General features: G+C 34.8%; 4 protein-coding genes across 5 annotated transcripts; 2 read left to right on the top strand and 2 right to left on the bottom strand.

Moving 5' to 3' along the window:
- Positions 1 to 642: 642 nt before the first annotated feature.
- LOC112500638 (probable WRKY transcription factor 20) lies at positions 643 to 6,526 on the top strand. The gene is made up of 6 exons (XM_025104161.1): positions 643 to 895; positions 1,789 to 1,983; positions 3,211 to 3,694; positions 4,508 to 4,670; positions 4,754 to 4,912; positions 5,714 to 6,526. The coding sequence occupies exons 1-6, from the start codon at positions 653 to 655 to the stop codon at positions 6,144 to 6,146; spliced, it is 1,677 nt and encodes a 558-aa protein (XP_024959929.1). The 5' UTR covers positions 643 to 652; the 3' UTR covers positions 6,147 to 6,526.
- A 2,198-nt stretch (positions 6,527 to 8,724) lies between these two features.
- On the top strand, positions 8,725 to 11,077 carry LOC112500639. Of its 2 annotated transcripts, none has more exons than XM_025104163.1 (2): positions 8,725 to 9,067; positions 10,302 to 11,069. In XM_025104163.1, exons 1-2 carry the CDS (start codon positions 8,833 to 8,835, stop codon positions 10,904 to 10,906), a joined length of 840 nt encoding a protein of 279 aa, XP_024959931.1. In that variant the 5' UTR covers positions 8,725 to 8,832; the 3' UTR covers positions 10,907 to 11,069. The 2 variants fall into 2 exon arrangements, with proteins under 2 accessions (XP_024959931.1, XP_024959932.1); XM_025104164.1 differs by having other exon boundaries at positions 8,818 to 9,067; positions 10,311 to 11,077.
- Positions 11,078 to 12,980: 1,903 nt separating this feature from the next.
- On the bottom strand, positions 12,981 to 14,906 carry LOC112500641. The gene is made up of 4 exons (XM_025104166.1): positions 14,605 to 14,906; positions 14,413 to 14,462; positions 14,258 to 14,339; positions 12,981 to 13,169 (listed from the first exon to the last, which is right to left on the bottom strand). Exons 1-4 carry the CDS (start codon positions 14,813 to 14,815, stop codon positions 13,123 to 13,125), a joined length of 390 nt encoding a protein of 129 aa, XP_024959934.1. The 5' UTR covers positions 14,816 to 14,906; the 3' UTR covers positions 12,981 to 13,122.
- Positions 14,907 to 17,096: 2,190 nt separating this feature from the next.
- On the bottom strand, positions 17,097 to 17,838 carry LOC112500643 (heavy metal-associated isoprenylated plant protein 47-like). The gene is made up of 3 exons (XM_025104167.1): positions 17,777 to 17,838; positions 17,551 to 17,629; positions 17,097 to 17,365 (listed from the first exon to the last, which is right to left on the bottom strand). The coding sequence occupies exons 1-3, from the start codon at positions 17,780 to 17,782 to the stop codon at positions 17,226 to 17,228; spliced, it is 225 nt and encodes a 74-aa protein (XP_024959935.1). The 5' UTR covers positions 17,783 to 17,838; the 3' UTR covers positions 17,097 to 17,225.
- Between the last annotated feature and the right edge of the window lie 3,814 nt (positions 17,839 to 21,652).

Here is a 21,652-nt window from a genome sequence, read left to right as displayed (position 1 = left end):
TTTGCCGGCGATGGTAGACTGGTTTTATTTTGAAAGGAGAAAATGGGAGCTTATTTATCACAAGGGTAGGAGTGGAAAGAGGAGGGATGAGCATATATGACTCTACTCAAAGGACTGAACGAATAAGCCCATTTCTGAACCAATAAGTCATTTCCAAACAACAATGTATGGCTTATCGAATAAGCCATAAATGCTATACCACCCATTAAACTGTACCGAACATCCCCTTACTCTGAAAAATCACTCGGTTACGATGTTCTCATATCAGATATATACCGCATACCAAAGTGTAGCTTGCCAAATAGATTTCAACCAAAATGAAGCCAAAGATCCGTCCAGATGATTTCATTTCTCACTTTCGGAATTCGCAATACTGTCGTTGATCTTCCACCACTGAAATTAGGATGACCAAATGTTAAAAAGTATAGGGGCTAAAATGAATATTTTGAATAGTCTAAGGACCATTTTTGTAATAAACGCGTAAAATGCGTAAATAATCATGTTCTATTTGCCTGAACAAATGAGACAAGCAAGTTCCCGTAAGTCAACACTCTAACATGTGAAATGACGAAAGCACCCCTGTTACTTGCTACCCCTTTTTCTCTCTTCCCCACCGTAACCTGAAACTGGATCACAATTTCTTTTTTCCTCCATGGATGACCAACATTCTCCTCACTCTCACTCCTCCACCACCACCTCCAATGGCGACGGTGGCCGACAAGGAGGAGGAGATGCCGTCGGAGTCGGATCCACCGCCGGTGGTGGTGGTGGTGCTAAATACAAGCTCATGTCACCAGCTAAACTCCCTATTTCAAGGTCCACCTGCATCACCATCCCTCCAGGTCTCAGTCCTACCTCCTTCCTCGAATCGCCTGTCCTCCTGACTAACATGAAGGTAAGATTTGTTTCGTTTCTCTGCCTCGCTAGATTTAATAATTCGTGTGTATATATAGGTTTGTTTCTATTGACTTCAATCGATTTGGAATTTTGGATTCAAATTTTCTTCTTCCTTTTAGCTCTCAATAGATGAGTTTATTTGCTAGTTATGAAAGGAAAGACCTCGTTTAATTTGGTCAGGTGTTTGGTGTTTTTTTATGAAAAATATATCAGCAATCGGGATAAATGGTTGCGTCAGAGTAGGATTAGTGGAGAATTTTGGTGATTTTATTGATGTGATCTGTTGTTATTGAGATTAGCTTCATGATCGATGAAATGAGATTTTGTTGAAGTGCGTTTTGTTTGATATTCTTATTTAGATGCGGTGTTCGTTTTTCATGGAACTGTGTATTGAATTAAATGAATCCATCCTTTTGAAGTGCTCATTTGGAGAATATATTACAATTTCTATGCTTGTGTGTGTCCGTTTGGGACCGTTGTTTTCTGATGCTTACAATGATGTTGTTTCCCATCGGTCTCTTCTTTATGCAACTGTGCTTACCTAATAGTTTTTAATATTGATTAGCTGTGTTTATAGATACTTTTTTCGATCCAATTTGTCGTACTCAATACGCTTTCAGTGTTGTTTCTTTGCAAAGCTGAATATTCCTTTTTCTTGGATGCGATTGGCACCTTTCCCTTATTATGCTGTGTTTGTTTAGGGTAATTTCTAGAGTCATGGAATCAAGACTGTGGTGAGTTGTGCACTCTCTAATTTGAAAAAGTCATATGAATCATGTTTTCAGCTTGTGCGAATAAATTGCAAGCGAATAAGGGGATAATAGTATTTAATAAACAATTATGAAGCTTATTGACGACGAGTCTATAAAATTCCCTTTTTTAATCTTGTAGGCCGAGCCTTCTCCAACTACAGGTTCTTTCTTTAAGTCTTCACTGATGCAAAGGTCAATTGGCACTGCTGCATACTCTTTAGAGGCAAATTGTTCTGCCAGAAAGGCCTTGGATGATAGTAACTCTGGATTTTTTGAGTTTAGACCGCACTCCCAGTCTACATCCGCTACACAGATTTCTTCTGGAGGATTTCAGGTACAGCTCTAATCAGCAGTGATCATGTACAAAAACTTGAGATTCATCTTTTCTTACTGTTTTTAAGTTGCTCTTTTTTGTTTATGGACCTAGCTTATTATTTGGTCTAATCAATTAGTTTCTAAGAAATCTATAAGGATGTATTTTTTGTGTTTTTTCCTTTATAATCTCTCTTTCTTTCTTCGTTTTACATGGCTGAAGTCATGTGAACTTTGGGTATGATTTATAGCATAATAGGTGGCACTGTAATATCCTTTGGGTTTGCTAAAGCTTAGTTATGTTGATGGAAATACCAACAAGAATCACATGCCAGTGGCTGTAGGATTCAGCTGTGGCCACCTAAAGGAGTATTTTGACATCTCCTTAAAGGGGGTGGTAATCAGAGTTGTCAAATATTTAACTGTAATATTAACCAACAATCCTGAGATGTGAAAGAAGAAACGAATGGTAAGATTTATCAGGAATAATATTGAGAAAATAGAAGAACCAATTTGTGGGATCATGAAATGCTTAGAACTACTTCAGTGTCATGAAGTACTGATATGGTGATCACTGATCTTGTCTTCACAGGAAAACTTCTATAGTTTGATTCTTCTTAATAAGTCCTATGGAAGCTGTTTTATCGATTTTCACCAATGCATTCAGTCTTCTGTTTATTTGCTAACATCTCGGTTATCTTTGTCCAACCTATCTTAACTTGCCTCATTTACTTATTGTCATGATCACAACGGGGTGTACTCTTCTGTGTTGAGGAGCTTCCTTGTAACTTATTGGAACAATAAATCAAAAACAAGGGACCCATCATAGAACTAGGAAGAAACAGAACCAAACTAAGTATCGACAACAAACGGACTTTCTTGAATGTATAAGCTATTAGATTTAAAAACTATATTTCACCACTTCTGTAGTAACCCAATCCACTGATAAAAGTGCTAATTTCTGAATGGAGGTTGAATTGAAGTTCTTCTCACTTTCTATTCATTATGCCACAGTGTGTGTACTTCAATTATAAAGTCCCCCCCCCTTTGAAAATTTGATATTTATTTCTCTTATTTATCCTCTCACCATATCGAAGGCTGTCCATACCAACTACAAAAAGCAGTACTTCATCGATAGAAACTCGAACCTCTTGTGTATTCCTTTTTCCTGTATCATGTATTGTTTTCCCCTTTATGTGTAGAAACTAGAGTTTACCAAAAGAGATTTATAATACTGGTTGCATGAAAGGTTTCTGCATGTTCCAACCTTCAACGAGGTGAACCAAGTGGGCAATATCAAAACCAAAGCGAGCCCCGGTCATATGGTTCTCCATCTGCAGCCAGGTGGGAAATGGCGTCACCAAAGGAACAAAGTCTTACTGCACCTGCATACATGCCTTGTGAGGACACAAATGGATCGGGGAAGCCTAAAGATTCTGGACCCGCAATCCAAGTTGACAGGTCATCAGATGATGGATATAATTGGCGAAAATATGGGCAGAAAGTCGTGAAAGGAAGTGAACATCCGAGAAGCTATTACAAGTGTACACATCCCAATTGTGAAGTGAAAAAGATTTTTGAACGTTCTTATACCGGACAAATAACAGAGATTGTGTATAAGGGTACACATGATCATCCCAAACCTCAACCTAGCCGACGATTTAGTGCTGGTGCTCTTATGTCGATACAAGAGGAAAATTCTGATAAAGTTCAATATCCAACTTATCAAGCAGGTAAGTGGAGCACTTTTCATACTCTCCTTTCCCATGATTGTAGATTTGTATTATTTCGTCATTAAGGGTGCGTTTGGTACACTGGAGACGACAGAAGAAGAGGGATCACTATTCCATGTTTGACAGAACTTTTATGTGGAACAGACAGGAACTAAGTGGAATAGGCCTGTTCCACCCCCACCTCATAGAACAAGGTGGAACAAACATATATTTTACCAATATAATCTCAAAATAAAAGCTATTTCTCTCCTACAACATCAGATACACCTCCATCTTTACATTTTATTCATTCTTTAAATTTTATTTATTGTATTTTATGACCTTTTTCACTTTACTGCTCAAAATATTCTTTTTATATGGTTTCTATATTTTGATTAATTTATGTAATTTATTAGATATTAATAATAAAAAAATAATATAGAAAATGTATAAATAAAAATTGGAAACTAAATATTTTCTTTTCATTTTGGTGTCAATTTAATTGTCTTGATTCTAATGATATATTTTTGTTTTAAAAATATTTATTTCATTATAATTTAATAAATTACATAAATTAATTAGACATATATCCATGCCCAACGTGGCTAACAGCACATCACTTTCAACGCCCAACTTCTGGAGATATATAAAATATATAAACAACTTATTAGGGGTAAGTTGGTCATTTTATCTAATTCTATCATATCCAGTTCTGCCTTACCAAATTGCTAACATCTGTTTTGTCCTGTCCTGCCTGGATACCAAACGCACCCTAATCACTATTAACATTATCTTCTATTTCTCTATTTCATTCATTCTTTATTGTTGTTGAAGGCCTCTCTGCAAATAATGGCCAGAATCCTAACTTCGAGGCCAGTGGAACTCCTGTGCAATCTCCTAGACAAGCAAATCAAGACAGTACGGATGGGTCAGTTCGGCAATTGAACCGCACCAATGATGAGGTTGACGATGATGATGATCCATATTTGAAAAAGAGGTGAGGAAATTGGACAAAAGTTTATATTTTGCTAATATTGGTTGTACTTTAATGCTAATATTCAGTGTTTTAATTGTGATCAGGCGAACAGATTTCTCTGCCCTTGATGTAACTCCGGTGGTTAAGCCTATCCGTGAGCCACGAGTGGTCGTCCAAACTACCAGCGAGGTTGATATATTGGATGATGGATACCGTTGGCGTAAGTATGGTCAGAAAGTCGTGCGAGGAAATCCTAATCCTAGGTGTGTATTCATTTCATGATCAAATAAAATTTGAATTTTGTTCCAATTATTATTGAAGCCATATTTGGCAACCACAAGCTAGCTTATTTTTTGAGCTTATTGAAAAGCCCCATTTTAGCCATAAGCTCAAGTAGCGTTTCAATAAGTTTCGGGGGTATTTATCTGCCAACAACTAGCTTATCATCTAGTTTGCCAAATATAGGGTTAGTTTGCTAGCAGCTTGATGAGCTTAATGGGACACACAATTTATTCGGGTCAGCTACACATGACTATTTAGTAGTGGGTTAATGATATACAAAAGGACCTATTCAGTAAGCTTCTAGAGAGAAACTTTATGCAGAAAGCCACGTGTTTTCCAAACCTGCCCCTCCCAGTTAAAAAACACACCTTCCATTTATGAAAAAGCCCTCCCAAACAAAAACCTTCCCAATGTGTACAGATAGATTAATTCACATAGACAACTTTATCCATACAGGACTTAATGGCAGAACAACCAAACAGCCCATAGCCGTAGCTGCTCTCAGTCGTTTGCAACTTCATTTCCCCACTCATTCTTGAGACCCTTAGCCGGGTGTCTTCATGGCAAGGTCTGCATATATCTTTCCCCTGCACGCGAGATAGCTTTTATCTGTGTGTGGGATATAATGAGTTCGGTTGGTTTAGAGAAAAGAAGTACAGAACTATAAAATCTTAACTGCTTAATTGGTAATGACAATCAATCATTGAATTAGATGAACTTGAATGTGTAAAACCTACCGCTAAACCTAAGAACTTTTGTTAACGTATCGCCACATTATGCAGGAGTTATTACAAGTGCACAAGTGCCGGATGCACAGTAAGAAAACACGTAGAGCGGGCATCCCATGATCCTAAAGCAGTCATAACCGCATACGAAGGAAAACACAATCATGATGTACCCATCATGAAGAACAGTAGCCATGACGCTACAATATGCGGAATCTCAAGAACTAGATCAGAGGAAACCGATGCACTTTGTCTTGATCTCGTAGTCGGCAATAGGATCCCAGATCAACCACAACCACAAAATGCCGCCACTCTCCACAGTCAAGTCCACGTTTCAAATTCAAATTTCAGAAAAGTCGTTCACTGGAACGACGTATACGGGACTACTACAGATAACGATGTCGAAGGCTGTAATGTTGACTCCACGACCCTAAACCATTCTTCTAATCCGTACCCACAAAACCTTGGAAGAATACTTTTGGGGCCATAGAACGACTCTCTGAGAAACAGAATAAAACAAGGCCTGCAACGTGGTCGAAAGGGTGTAAGAATTACGAATTTACCCCTCAAGCTGATCGGAAATGGATAAAAGGTATCGTTGTGTTGATATTAGCCGCAGATTAGGCATATCGAATGTAGAATTTGTGATGAAAAGAAGTGAGATGTTGTAATGAGGGTATAGTTGTTTGAATGGGTGTTTTTTTAAAGGTTTTGTTAGAGAGTCTCTCTGTGTATTATGCAAAATGAATGGGAAGGGAAGACATGTTAGATATTGGAATAAGGAATGTATGTATGTATGTATGCTTGTTTTGCAACTGTGACAACATTAAACCTATGATTAACCCATGGAAATTGGTTCACGATGTCTCATTTTTGAATGTCATCAACTTTTAAGTGTTAAATGGAGCCATTATGGGAGACGTAAATCTGGTGTATCGTACTCGTCTCATAGTCATCATGTGAGAGACAAATCAATTCTATTATGTTGGTCCCATGGTCGTCATTTGAGACGTAAATCAGGTCTACCGTACCGTTCTATAGTCCATCACGTGAGAGGTAAATAAATTTTGTTGTACTGGTCCCACCGGTATCATGTGAGAACTAAATAAATTGTATTGTTCTGGTCTCACAGTCATTATGTAAGAGGTAAATAAAATTTATTGTACTAGTCTTATGATAATCATGTGAGAGGTAAATAAAGTCTATTGTACTAGTACCTAGGGACGAATCCAGAATTTTTTTCAAACGGTTGTACCATTTGACTATAAGAAAAAACTATAGGGAAAAAATTTCAAATGGTGACACTGTTTGACTATAAGAAACAAATATACAATTTTTTTCCAATCAGTGGCACCATTTGACTAACAAATGACACTAACACTATTCGAACTTAGGTCTGGGGTAGAATAAAAGTCTTGCAAGCCAACTTTACCATATAAAACATGTTCTCATTGTAGTTTCAAAATATATACAGTGTCACACAACAGATTAATATGGTTGCACCTTTCACGAACCTAAATTTTTTTACCCTTCGACAGAGGAATAATATGGTGGCACGTGCCACTTTAACCACCAAAGTAGGTCCATCCCTGGTAGTACCACGGTCATCATGTGAGAGGTAAATAAAATTTATTGTATTGATTATACGGTCATCATGTGAAAGGTAAATCGAGTTTATCATACTGGTCCCATGACCATCATGCGAGAGGTAAATTAGGTCTATTGTACTGGATGTGAGAGGGAAATCAAGTGTATCATAATGGTCCCACGATCATCGTGTGAGAGGTAAATCAAATCATCATACCGGTCCCACAATCATCATGTGAAAGGTAAATAAGATCTATCTTACTAGTTCCATGGTTATCATATGAGAGGTAAATAAGGTCCATCTTACTGGAGTTAACAGATTCGTTAGTCAGAGAGACTACGATCAGCACAAATTAAATATCACAAAGACTAAATCCACAATAAACATGCTGTAAAAATCCTAGTAAAAGAAAACATCAAACCAGAGGGATCAAATCCACAATTCAGTCCAATGACAAGTCATAAATTTCAAATTTGTGGGTCCATACTGTATACAAAAAGGATGTTTTGTATGAATGTACCTTGTCCAACGGTTTTCAACGTTCTTATCTTCTCGTTATCATGCATTTATCTCGTAAGAAAAGATCTGAACTATTAATCACTTTTAAACCTATGTGTAACCATAGATTACGCTTTAGAAGAGAATTGATCTGGTGCATTTTGGTGCACCTCAGTAGTGTAGACATTCAATTAGGATTGATCCAAGGGTGGAGAATCTCTTCTTACGCTTCTCATAGTAACTTCCCTTCTCACCGGAACCTAACCCTATATATACAGACAAAACACACACACACACACACACACACACACACATATCCTTGTGTGTGTTAATGTACGAAGCTAAAAAAGAAAGAAGATTCATTGTAATCAAATATAGAGCTTATTAAAAATGATATCAATAATGTAAAATCGGGATTACATCTCTTAAATTTCTACTCTCTACTTTTCAAAGAATTCAGGTTTGACTTTTTGTAAAGGAAAAATGAGAGTAAGTATTTCCCTATGTAATATGTAAAATTTTAAACATTTAAATACCCGGGTAAGGAAAAAATAGCGTACCTTAACTTGATTCCTATTTGAGTCAACATATTTTCAGACCTTCTATTTTGATACATAATATGTAAAATTTTAAATATTTAAATACCCGGGTAACCGGTTGAAATATTAATCGGTTACCATGCTGATGTGGCGAATGATGTGGTATCTGGTTAATGCTTCAACAAATAATTCTGAGTTGGCAACCACATCACTCGCCACATCAGCATGGTAACCTGTTAATGCTTCAACCGGTTACCCGGATACTTAATTATTTAAAACATTACATTTTCAATACCAAAATTAAAGTTCTAAAAATATATTATCAAAAACAGAAATTAAATTAAAATACATTATTTTTTCATACAATTTAGCTATACGAAACACACACAACTACCCCCTTTCCATCACCATCATTTAATGCTTTCACTACATACCAAATCATTGCCATAATTCTTCCTTTTGTTCTCTTCCTAATGCAACCAACCACGTAAACCCACGGACCTCCACCCATCGAACCCTCATCCACTTTTTCTAGCCACCTTTAGCCCCCCATGCTAACACACCACTCCATTCCACAACTCCGGTGCACCGGCTCGGACACCGCAGCCGGATTACGGGCCGCAAGAGCCATGCACACCTTGTGGGCTTCGTTGAGAGGGAAAGTGTACTGCAGAGGCAAGCGAACGGATGTGATTCTGGGCACGGAAAGACCCGTCTTGGCTAGAACCTGCATTCATCGAAAACACTCGGAAGAACTCAACCAAAACCCGAGGAACTGGTTTTACGGTAAGCGGGATATGTTTCTAGCATTCTTACTTGTAGTTTTGTTGTATACTGATTATTGTAGACGTTTCAATCTTTTTGGAGGCTCTGTTACACCTAAAACTTTTGAAGAGAGAGAGAGATGAATCATCAAATACAAACGCCCAATAAACCTTATAAACTAATTACAACCAATCACGTAAATCTATTTGTTTTTTTTTAAATTTATACGGGTATTATGGTCATTTGAATTTACAATACTTATGTGTGATAATTATTTAATATTAATAGATAAGTTTGGTAACAACATAATACTTATATAAATATAGATGATATATTGATTAGTACAATATTAACAAAGATTTAATTGAGGTATCCATTGAATTTTTTGAAAAAAATCCCCACATTTTAAAAAATGTTAAATAATTCTGTTTAAAAAAATCGCTACTAATTTCCAATGAAACAGACTCAAATTATTCAATAAAACAGAGTAATTTTTAATGAAATATGCTCAAAATGTTCAATGAAACATGGTCATATATGATTGTATCAGATTCATATGTATAAGAGTTGTAACGAAACAAATTTATATTCATAGATATGTATAGCAGTTTGTAATGAAACAGGTTCATATGTCATTTATGATTGCATCAGGTTCATATGTATAATAACCGTAATGAAACACGTTCATAGGTCATATATGATTGCATCAGGTTCATATGTATAATAGCTGTAATTTTTTTTATACACTACTTATTAGTTTGTTTCAATCTTGGTGTTTCACAAAAAAATGAATGGATGTGATTAGTTTATAAGGTTAGTATGAAATGAATTGTTTGCAAACTTGTGCATTTGTACAACCTTTGCAATCCAATTAATTGAGATATTTATAGAAATGATTGGAGTTCATTTATTGTGATTTGAATATTTACGGAATATGAATATAGTTTATTAATTATGATTAATACTAATATATATTAGGAAACAATTAATTGATTAAAAATTGAATGGTTGAGATGAGGGTTGTATAGGGTGTAGGAATGACAAAGGGTGTAGAATAACATCCCTATATATATATATATATATATATATATATATATAATGAGAGCCTCTTAATTATTCTGACCCCTTAAATAAGTTTCTCAAATCGAACCTTCCCCGACAATAACTTATAAAAATTTAAGATATTTGCATTAGTAAACGGTACTTGATGATGATGATGACGACGACGACGACATCTTTAACGGTAATGATTCAGGGAACACAGTACTCGAGATCGGCGACCCGTCAAGAAACATCATCGAAAAGATCTTCAACGCGACAACCACCGACACCAGAAGGGGTTCGATAACTATAAAACAAGTCCTCAAGCTTAAAAATTCATCAGAAACTCTAGAAAGATTCGAAAAGTTCAGAGAAGACGTCAAGAACCGAGCTTTAAAGCATTGTAACAAGAATCCAAGAAACACGGTGGATGGTAACGAACAGTTACTGTTCTACGGCATAAACCTCACATGTTGCAAGCAATCCGAACCATCTGGTTTCTGTAAAAACTCGAATTGCAGCATCTGCAGTGCAATTCAATCAGGTTTCTACACTGCAAGAAAGAAAACTGGAATATGGTTGAGCACAAGTTGTCAAGATATTATCAACATGAATGTGGATTCACATGTGAATAATGTGAAGATGGCGATTATGGTTTGTAGAGCGATTGCTGGAAGAGTTGTGAATATGTTCGATAAGAGCTATGAAGGTGATTATGATTCTATCGCCGCAGTGAAACCTGATCGCGTGTTTGTAAAGAACCCGAGTGCGGTATTACCTTGCTTCGTGATCGTCTTAAATTGCAGGTATTTCGGGTAATAATCCGAGCGAAAACTTTCGATCTTGATAGATACCGGCTACTGAAATATCTGTATAAAGATTAAGTTGTAGAGTGTTAATAAATTTCCGTCACGGTTAGTTGATTCGAAGGTTATTGAATCAGTCTGCCATATGATCTCTTGCGATAGAGTGTCATTGCTGTCTTTATAGATTGAAAAAGTTTTTTCATAGATGGAAAAAACATGTTTTTTGATTGGGAGCTTGACTTTCTGCATAAAACTCCGCCTAGAAGTTTACTGAATAAGTCACTTTTTATATCATTAAGCCATTCACCAAACAGTCATGTATAACCAACTGAATAAGTTGTGACTCTCGTTAAGGTGCTAAGTAACATGCCCTTTCTATCTTTGAAGACAGATGTTAGGTTTGCATACATCTCACCTCCTAGACGTCAGTTTTTTTTATTAACCTGGATATCCAACCCGCTATGTGAGCCGACTAATCCCAGGACGACCACCTGCTTTGCAAATAGCCCGGAGTCACCACATTTGAATCTCCGTGGCCACAAGGGGATTTTTATTCCTCATTGGATTTGAACCTGGGACCTACTCGTACTTTTGACCTTTGGAGCGAAGCTCAAACAAATCAGACTCCAACCTTGTATACGGGGTTCCTTTCGTTCTTCTTGATAATTACCTATTATCATGCTATGGTACGGAGGTTCTCACAAAAAGGAACTCTCTCTTCTCTGAGTTGAAGGACAAGGTTGCATACGTCCTTTTGCGCTCCATCCCAGTTCATGATGGAATATATTGAGCTCGTTTGGTTTGATTCAATCTAGAGATGCACAAGCCCATTTTCAGTGAGCAAAAAAAAAATCCATGTTTTTCTTGATCTAGCTTTAAGATCGGGCCAGTGCCAAGTTGAAATCCTGTTTGGGCTTTTTTGTACATCTCTGGTTCTATCCGGTTAGGAAAAAATTAGACTATTGCCCAACAATACTCGAGAAGCGAAGTCTGAAAGTTGGTTCAAAACACGTGTGTATCAAGGTCTCATAAAGCATTTGCAACTAGGCATGTGCATGGGACGGGGATGGGGAAGAGACCTCAATCCCCATCCTCGATCCCTCATCTTCGTCCCCGTTTCCATCCACATTCCTGCCTAAGAATATGATCACATCCCCATCCTCAACGATAACGGGGATCCCCAGCTGGTGGGAATCTTTTTTCCTATTTATGTGAGATATTTTAAATCAAATATTTGAGACACCACACATGTTTAAATCCCACATATTTCCAATAAACTTAAAATCAAAAGGAATTTAATTTAACACAAAAAATTATAACGTCATATAATAATTAATAACCTCAAACCAAAAGAAATTCAATTTAATAAAAAAAACTTAACGTCATACATACCAAAACATATCATGTAATATCCAAAACCATATCGAGTAATATTCAAACATATCGAGTAATTGTATTTTTACTTGATATCTAAAATATTATATAGTAACATAAAAAAAAATAACAATTTTAGATTCTAAACTTAGTTAGAAAATAAAACATTAAGAATTACCTATTTAGTTGAAATAACTAACATATATATATATATATATATATATATATATATTAAATCTTTTAATAAACATATACAATGAGTACAGGGCGGGGTAGGGAGTGCGATACCCGTCCCCGTCCCTATCCCCTGTTTGAGAGGAGCGGAGATCCCCGTCCCTGATCGGGGCGGGTGGATCCAGATCCCCGACGGGTCGAGGCCGATTGCCATGCCTATTTGCAACAGTTCATCATGACGGCTAATTGTTGCAATGCAACACGACAAGAAGTATTGCCATTAGGATCTTAAGGCAACCATGATGGCCTGGTAAGCCCGAGCCTAGGCCCTGGCACAGGCCCAACTTTAACGCTCAATCAAACCAATTTCTTTTTAAGACCCAAAAAACCCAGTTAAGTTTGTAAAAGCATGCAAAAAACCCAATCAGACACTCTTTCAATCCCAGGTCCGTCCTTAAGGGGAAAACCTTTTTTTTTTTTTTACTGAAAACAGGCTTGAAAGGTTCAGGCATCATGACAGATATAATTGATACCATGTACAAAAAAAAATCTAATTAGATACATTTTTATTGATACAACAGATAACAACAATGTAATTTTGATGTGCATATTGTATCATATTAACACCATATAGTGTGTTTGAACTTGAAATCTAGACTCAAAGATATGGTCGAATTTTCTTTAACCAGAAAAGAATCTTTTCCAGGATTGCCATGGCAGAAATCCACCTACAAAACCCACAAAAATCACAAATTTGTCAACAAGAAACTCGTTATTTGGACAAAATACTGATTACATGTAACATAAACTTAAGGGCAGACCCACATGGAATGAAACGGTGACATGGAAAAAATTACATTTCCGTCGTAAGGGGAAAAATTACGTCTCTGAAGGGTGCCATCATATAGTTTTTGAAATTGACATGTTAACACAAGACTTGGCTGAGATGCTGGGGCGGACACAATTGCAAAAGGGGGGGGGGGGGACCCAGTCAAAAAGTAAAAAAAAAAAATTCCTAGGTTAATATTTAGGTTTTACATGATTTACCTTTCACTTCACCCCAATACATTTTTCCACAGCCCCCAACCCCATTCGAAATCGTTACTCTAACCAAAAAACCTATTGAAATCAATAAAAAAAAACCAAAAAAGTTATTCGAAATCGACAAAAACACTAAAAAATCCCTCGAAATCAACCAAAAAACTTTTAAAATCCCTCGAAACGTTGTAGTTAGGTTAAAAACACATCGGACGACTTTGAGGGCCTCTAGTCTACCTTAAAGGTGACCCACTAGACAAAAATCCTGGATCCGCCACTGCTGAAATGGGAAAAGCTCTGCATTTGTACAAAATACTTGGGTTTGAATCCCATTATTGTCAAATTTGTTGTTTGTCAGCTTAAATTTTGGTGTCCTTTCATAGACTTATTATGCTTTTGAAAATACACCTGACATGACTCAAATATAGGCCTCTTCTATGTAAGAACAAGTAACCAACCAACAGACATATACTAATATTATATAGTCAAATTGTATCATCTTTGAAAAAATTTCTAGGTCCACCTCTTTATCAACCGATCCCATACAGAACCGCCCCCATCCACAACGTATAAGGAGGCATTTCGTGACCTGAATCAAGCCAAGAGATTCAAGCACGTATCCTGTGGGATTCGAATTTGAATCTGTTATGTATTTAAACAAAATCATCCCGTCATTTTACCACCCAAATGCAACAAACTTGTTTTTGACTTCAAAATTCACTAGTCAATTTCTATATTTTGTTCAAAAAAAAGTAATCAAATCTTGTTTCCTGGTTACCGCAATTGGGGCATCGTATGTACTCCTTTTCCATCAAAACAAGCCCTGAACCTCCACACTGCACGCATTGTTTTTGAGCCACCTGCCATGGCGGCCAAAGTTATAACCAAAGTTCTAAATCCAATTTAGAAGAAGAAGAAGGATGATTGTATTACAATTCGCTTGCTAAATTCGATCCCAGCGACCACGAAAGGTGTAACTCCAGCTGCAATTTCAAAATAAAATCCCGAATATCGCTAAATTATTAGTGAATATGATAAAAATCGAAACGAGTAATTTGCAAACAAGTGATTCGGTTTTTCTGAGAAATCGGTGGTTGTTAGATGAAGAAATTACGAGATACTGACCGATGGAGCCGACTACGATTTGCCAGGTGATCTGTGGAGTTATTGGATCGGAAGTAATGGCGGAGGCTTCAACGATCGCAGAGATTCGCTTCCTTCTGCTACTGAATCGGTGACGACTTCCGTGATATAGATTGTTAGATCTTTCATTGATTCGTGAAAAGCTCTTGGAACCTGGAGGAGGAACGTTTGGCAATATCAATGTGGCGTCCATGGCTGTTCTCCGCTGGAAAGTTGATTGTTAGAAGAAGTATGAGAGTAGAGCCTGATCGGAACCACCGCGTTTGAACTTGAAGCATCAAACGACGCTAAGAAATGACCACGTCGACCACCGCCAATCTCCGCCGTCCATTACCGGAAAACACCGAGGACCACTCATCGTTTTACGTTTGGTATGGGCCCAATTGAGATCAATTTGCTTCTTATGTATTTGGACTCGGCCCAATTGAAATCCACATAACATATTTGAATGAAAAATATAATTTAAATAACAAATTGAATTAAAAATTACAAATGTGTTAATTAATGAGTAATATGTGATACAACATGTGGTTTCAAGATCACATATGATACGAAACACGTAATCACATGTGATACAAACATGTTGTGTTGATCTTTTAGACATGTTGTATCACATGTGATTTTACTTTGTAATAATCTTAATGTGATATTGAAACTTGTTGTTTTCTCGTAAAGTGATTGTCTTCTCGTTTGATTTTGTCTCTATACAGAGTCAGATTCAGAGAACAATAATAAAATAAGATAATAAGAAAACTATCGAATCACATGCGACTTTACGCTAAAATCACGTGTAAAATCACATGTGATTCGAACGAATTAAGCAGCGACCTGAGGTTGCAACTTGCAAACCATGTCGCTCGCACACCCTTGTGTTGATCGTAAGTGTAAAATCACATGTGATTTTATACGTGATTTTGACTGTTTTTGTATTCTCTTATTTTGTTACTGTTCTCGTTTAAAACTTCGTTTCTATATATATTATACGCTTAAGACTCAAAATAAGTATTAAATTTAAAATAAAAAATTATTTGATTAACAATGAATAAATATTATATTTAAATTAATCAATCAAACAATTACAGTCGTCAAATTATAACCACTTCAACAAATTTGATTAATTTATTGTATCTGTATTATAAACAACGATAATAATCACAAACACATGTATTTCTATTCTGGATTATTATACGATAATTTTGAAAGATTTATATATATATATATATATATATATATATATATATATACTTGAGAACACGTGAGACTAACATGTTTTCATGAGACCCGTGAGACAACTTTTTTACACTTGAAACTTCAGAGCAAAACACTGTAAAGACAACCTTCACAATATTTTTCTTGTGAAGATTCGAATTTGGTTTACCTTCACAGTGTTTCGCTGTGAAATTTCAAGTGTAAAAAAATGGTCTCATAAGTCTCACGAAAACATGCTGGTCTCATATAAACTCAACCCCAATCAAAAGTTTACTATATTCATAAGTTTGTATCTTGTGGTTATGATATGCTAGGGGTCCACCATAGGTTCAGAAATACAACTTTGCTCACATGGTTTTTGAAGCTTTTAAACGAAGAAAATACTCTAAATCAATAATACGTATTAAAATACTGAAGTTTTGATATAACTGTTGGATTATGTCTAATTGGGCTCATTCGAGTAGTCAAAATCATTTTATAATGCCGTTCAGATCATGAGTTCAAACTTTATCTTTTTGACATGAACGTATTACTGTTTTAGTAAATTTTTACTTCTTATATTAATTTATTGGATCCTTTTTAAGAAAATGTATCGGTTGTGATGCAAATCTTTTTGAATTTTATAACCTAAATTTTAACCTTTTAAATTGCTGCTGAATCCATGGACGGTCAAGAGAGAGCAAGTCGGATTAAAGAAAATCTTAATAGCCAAAAGAAAAGAAAGTGAAAGCAATTTCTATAGTAACAGCGAGCGAAACAAGAGTAGTATAAACTATGAAAACGGGATTGCAGAAGAATAATACAAACATCGTGCTAATAAGCAAACCAGTAATTAAAATTTTGCAACAGTCAGTACCGAAAACAGTAATTATCTGAATCGAAGTTTTCAATAGTTTGAAGTAATTAACATGTGAGAAGCAAGAAGTCAACATGGGGTACAAGTAAGGTACAAGATTATGTGCATGTATGTACCATTTAAGTTGTAAAAAGTCAAAATTTGAATCATCTCTTTTTTTATTAACCTGGATATTCAACTCGTTATGCGAGCCGACTAATCTCAAGACGATCACCTGTTTTGCAGATAGCCTTGAGTCACCACATTTGAATCTCTGTGGCCGGGATTTTTATTTCTCATTGGATTTGAACATGAGACCTTCAGCTACTTTTGACCTTTGGAGCCTAACTCAAACCAATCAGACACCACCCTTATGGTTAATCATCTCCTCTTAATATACCATCAATTTGAAAGATATGATGAAAATATAATATATTTTACCATACGAAATTACTTTTAATACATAAATACATGACATACTAAAATAAATGTTATATTCAGATCAACACAATATTTAGTCCTTTCAATTAATTATGTAATAACGAAGTTAAGATCGTAGCTATATCTGTTGAACTGTTTCCAGTGACGCATGCTTAACCTTCTTCCTCACCGAGCTTGTCAATGCAGCTGCATTTATCCCATCTCCCGTCACCACCATCTGGTTCTTGTTATCCCCTTGCAGTTCCACCGAATACACACCTACACATGTATGTCACACCCATACACACAATTTCAGTTGCACAAAACGTATGATAAGAATATGGTTCGACAATTTGCTTATATCTACATGTTTATTCTTGAATTCACATGAAGAAAAAACACTTTGTTTAGAAAAGAACAAAGAAACAGATAGAAATGAAGTGAAACGTAACAAGAAGAGGTACCTGATGCTTGGGCAGCTACCATCATTGCCCTAGTTCGACATCTTCCACACTTGGGTTGCATCTTTATCACGATCCGTTGCTGCAAACATCATTTAAAACCCGTTAACAAAAAGTACCCATAAATCAAAATACAACTGTTGTATCATTACATGTTACAACAAACACAATCATTTTAACATATTTGATCAGTTTATTATATCTACATTAGAAGCCAGAATGGAAGTACCGTCATTTTAGCAATACTTGTCAAAGCTCTATGGGTGAAAGAAGAAGTGAAATGTCATGTATATATATATACATACATATATATAGATAGAGAGAGAGAAAGTAAGAGAGAGAGAAAGTAACTCTTAAGATCTCTACAAGTCAAATGCACCGTCATCTTGATATGGTTATAGATTTAGTGTGAGGGACGTGCCAATTTTAGCTTTTTCAAGTTGTTGAGACTTCCTTATGATAATATAAAACTCACCAAGACTTTTTCAGTATTGTGTGATTTTCCAGGTTTTTCAAGGTGTATTTACCGCAATAGCTTCATCATTAGACGCTACCTTTGTTCAACTCATTCCATATGACTATGCAACAAATCTAGACAGTTGTCTTATTTTTGTTAATCATAGATGAATAAAACAGTTTGTGCGAAACCCTGACTAATCCCTTAAACCCTAAATTTAACATCTAGAAAAATCCCTGTTGATCCTCAAGAGACTTGTTGAGGTGCTTTTTGGTGGATCAGGCAGGGTGGTAAGAAAGGCGATATCGTTAGGACGATTAGGGTTCTCATTTTTCATGCTATTACTTTATGTATATCAGACTGTCTATTTGTTCAGTTCTCAATTGCTTATGTACCCCTTAAGTCGTTTTATGTTCAAAACTCAGTTATAATCCTAATTAGGATGATATACAACCAACTGTTATATATAAATCAGCTATTTTATACAGCTTTTATATTATAACCTTTTCAATTTAATAAATTTGTTTGACCATTTCAATTCTTTTCTAAAAAGATATGTTCATGTTTGATGTTTATGGTGTATTAGTTGTCTAAGATACTCCCCAAGATGAGGCTTCTTTTTAGAGTCAACTCATTTAACATGTGCAAAGTCAACTCAAAGGGTAGAAGTTGTGTATACATGTGACCTTTATAACTTGTAAAAAGTCAAAATTCCAAATTGACTTTGATGATTTATATAGGTGAAAATTTATTTTTATTTATTTTATTCACCTTAAATATTATTATATTTTTAACTTTCTGATAGAAAAATATAGTTAAAAATGGAAAAGAATTAAGAAGTTGTTTGACAGTTGCTAAATGGTTTGGTACAAAATGATTAAGAGACTTTCATGATATAGTGAAAGATGAAATATAATTGTTTGATAATTGTTTACAATTGAATTAAGGTGCTGAATGGTTAAAGGAGACTTATGATACAAAATCATTCACAGAGTTTTAAGATCATTAAGAGACATATTTTTTTTTGTCAAACAAGATTCACATTTTAACAATTCATAGAATGCATCTTAATGAAACTATTAAGAGATAAACAAACAGCTCTTAAATGGACCTATTATATCATAAGTCTGAACGGGAGTGGAGTAGATGGCCAATACTATTGGAATAATTACTATTTGGATGATAGGTAGCAAAGTTGGTATTTTTGTGATTGGTTTAGTAAGCGTTTTTTTATGGTTCATATTTCAGATTGAGTTCGTTCATGTAGTCCCTCTTTTGTTTGTTTGATTTGAAGGAGAAAGTCCTAATGTAAAATACATATTTTACTGATAAAATTACAGTATTTAGTTGGGTCATTGACCAACATCTTCCTAAATCGAAACATGGCGTTGACTACTATGCCAAAAAGGAAACAACACCTTCTCCACCAACAATTGTTTTTGGCATGGTGGTAAGCGTTTGTATCCAAACATGAAGTATCAGAGCAAGTTACGAGTTCGAATCTCATGAGGTGCATAATAATGCCAAAGGCATGCCGTGCAGCCATTATCTTCCAGCGAAGATCTTGTTAGTGCTGGTAGATGCTGGAGGGGGGGGGATTGTTGGTTCATTGACCAACATCTTTCTAAATCGAAACGTGACGGTGACTACTACGTTATAAGAAAATAAATTGTGCATTCTCCACCAACAATTGCTTTTGACGTAATGGTAAGCGTTTGAATCATAATATAGTTCTTCAAAATAAGTAAAAATAAACAAATATAATTAATAGTTTAATATTCCAAAACAAAATATAATTTGATTTTTAATATATTAAAAATGATTTTTTATATTAATTATAATTTAATTATGAAATCTTTCGTAAAAGAAAGCAAGAGTACAAGACATGCAAGTAGGTTATCAATGTGACACATGCCTTCATACCTGTAAACTGCAACTATACCTTCTGTTTTAATATAACTTGCTTTGGTGTGTACCTCATCCACAAATTGAGTGGATGCATTTGTCCAAATACAATACAAATCATGAGTTTAACTTTTTATTCAGATATAATACTGGTTATGAGTTCAACCCTATGCCTCCTAGCTATTAGCTTCAGTAACCGAGGAAAAAGTATTATGTTATACTGATATTCTTGGAGACAGGTTTCATACGGGTTTGATTAAATTTGACGGTTGATATTCAGATATAATAATATAACTTCTGTATTATTTACTTCGATAATAATTGAATAGAAACAATATAACAAATATATATGGTTATGCTAAATACATGTATAAGGGGTTGTTTATTTACATCTTAATAGTTCTATTAAGAGACAACCTCTGAATCGTTAAGAGGTGAATCTTGTTTGACAGAAAAAAATATGCTTCTTAATGGTTCTAAAAACCATTTAAATGATTTTGTATTCTAGACATCTCTTAATCATTCAACGCCCTAATTTCGCTGTAAAATAATTACCAAAAGATTATATTTCATTTTGCACTATATTATGAGAGTCTCTTAATCATTCTAACCACTTAATTATTCCGCACCAAATCTTTCAGCAAATGTCAAACACCCTCTAAGTGAGGAGATAATAACTATTTTGAATTTCGGTTGGAGCATCCACAATAGAGGTACGTACAACAACTTTATTTTAAATTTATTTATTTTATTATACATTTTAGCAGACCCGAATCTGATATTTATAACTCTGAACAAGATGTGAAAATGGGTCTTCTGTAAGTAGAAGAAAAATCTTCGATGTATTGTTTTTATCATAAGAAATACTAATAATTCACATAAATTCGTTTTCCCGAGTATTCCTAGATGCAAAATCAACCATATCATTTTTATTTAACTTCGTCAATCTGTTACACCATAAAAAAATCATATGATATACCTTTAATATATAGATTGATCTTTTTTGGATTCACAATGTTGACTATATATTCCGAGTAACACTGTGTAAATTATAAATAAGTTGGGTTTTCATTTCACATAATGTATTTTTCATCACCGTTTTAAACTTTTTAGGTTAAAACAATTTTTTTTTGTAACCATCGATTTTTGAATCATAATTCATGTTGGTTATCATCAATTCTTGTTTTAAAGATGCAAGAGTAATTAAAATTCATGCACTCAGTATTAATCAACAAGGGATAAATAACGTATGGAAAAACAAAGATAGTTCTGATATCTTAAATATAAACTAGAAGGATATTCGCACAATGCAACGAGATAAATCTCGATTTTAATGTTTCGTTTTTTTTTTGTCTCAGTTGATGTTATAATACAGTTTTATGTGGTTTTGAAAAAACGATAATATTTTGATTTTTGAATAAAATATAAATATGAAGATACTATTAAAAATTGAAAAAAAGTTATTGATATTAGTATCAAACTAACTATTTAAAATTTCTTCTTTTTTTGTGTATTTTTTATTTCATTTTTTTTATTTTTGTTTTAATAATATAATTTTATATAAAAATAATAATTAAGTAGTTTGTTAGAACTCAATAATTATCCTAATTCTATTTTAGATTTTTTATATTCAAAATTAGATATTTATTCTATTTTTTATTATGTTTACCTGCAGTTAGTTACACGTATTCAAATATAAAACTTTAATAAGTTGTACTTATGCAAAATTTACTTGTAATTTTG

The sequence above is a fragment of the Cynara cardunculus genome (genome assembly GCF_001531365.2).
Source record: "Cynara cardunculus var. scolymus isolate 2C chromosome LG 17, CcrdV1, whole genome shotgun sequence".
Lineage (NCBI taxonomy): Eukaryota > Viridiplantae > Streptophyta > Magnoliopsida > Asterales > Asteraceae > Cynara > Cynara cardunculus.
Note: the sequence above shows the minus strand (reverse complement) of the source record. Positions and strands in the feature narration are given on the sequence as shown.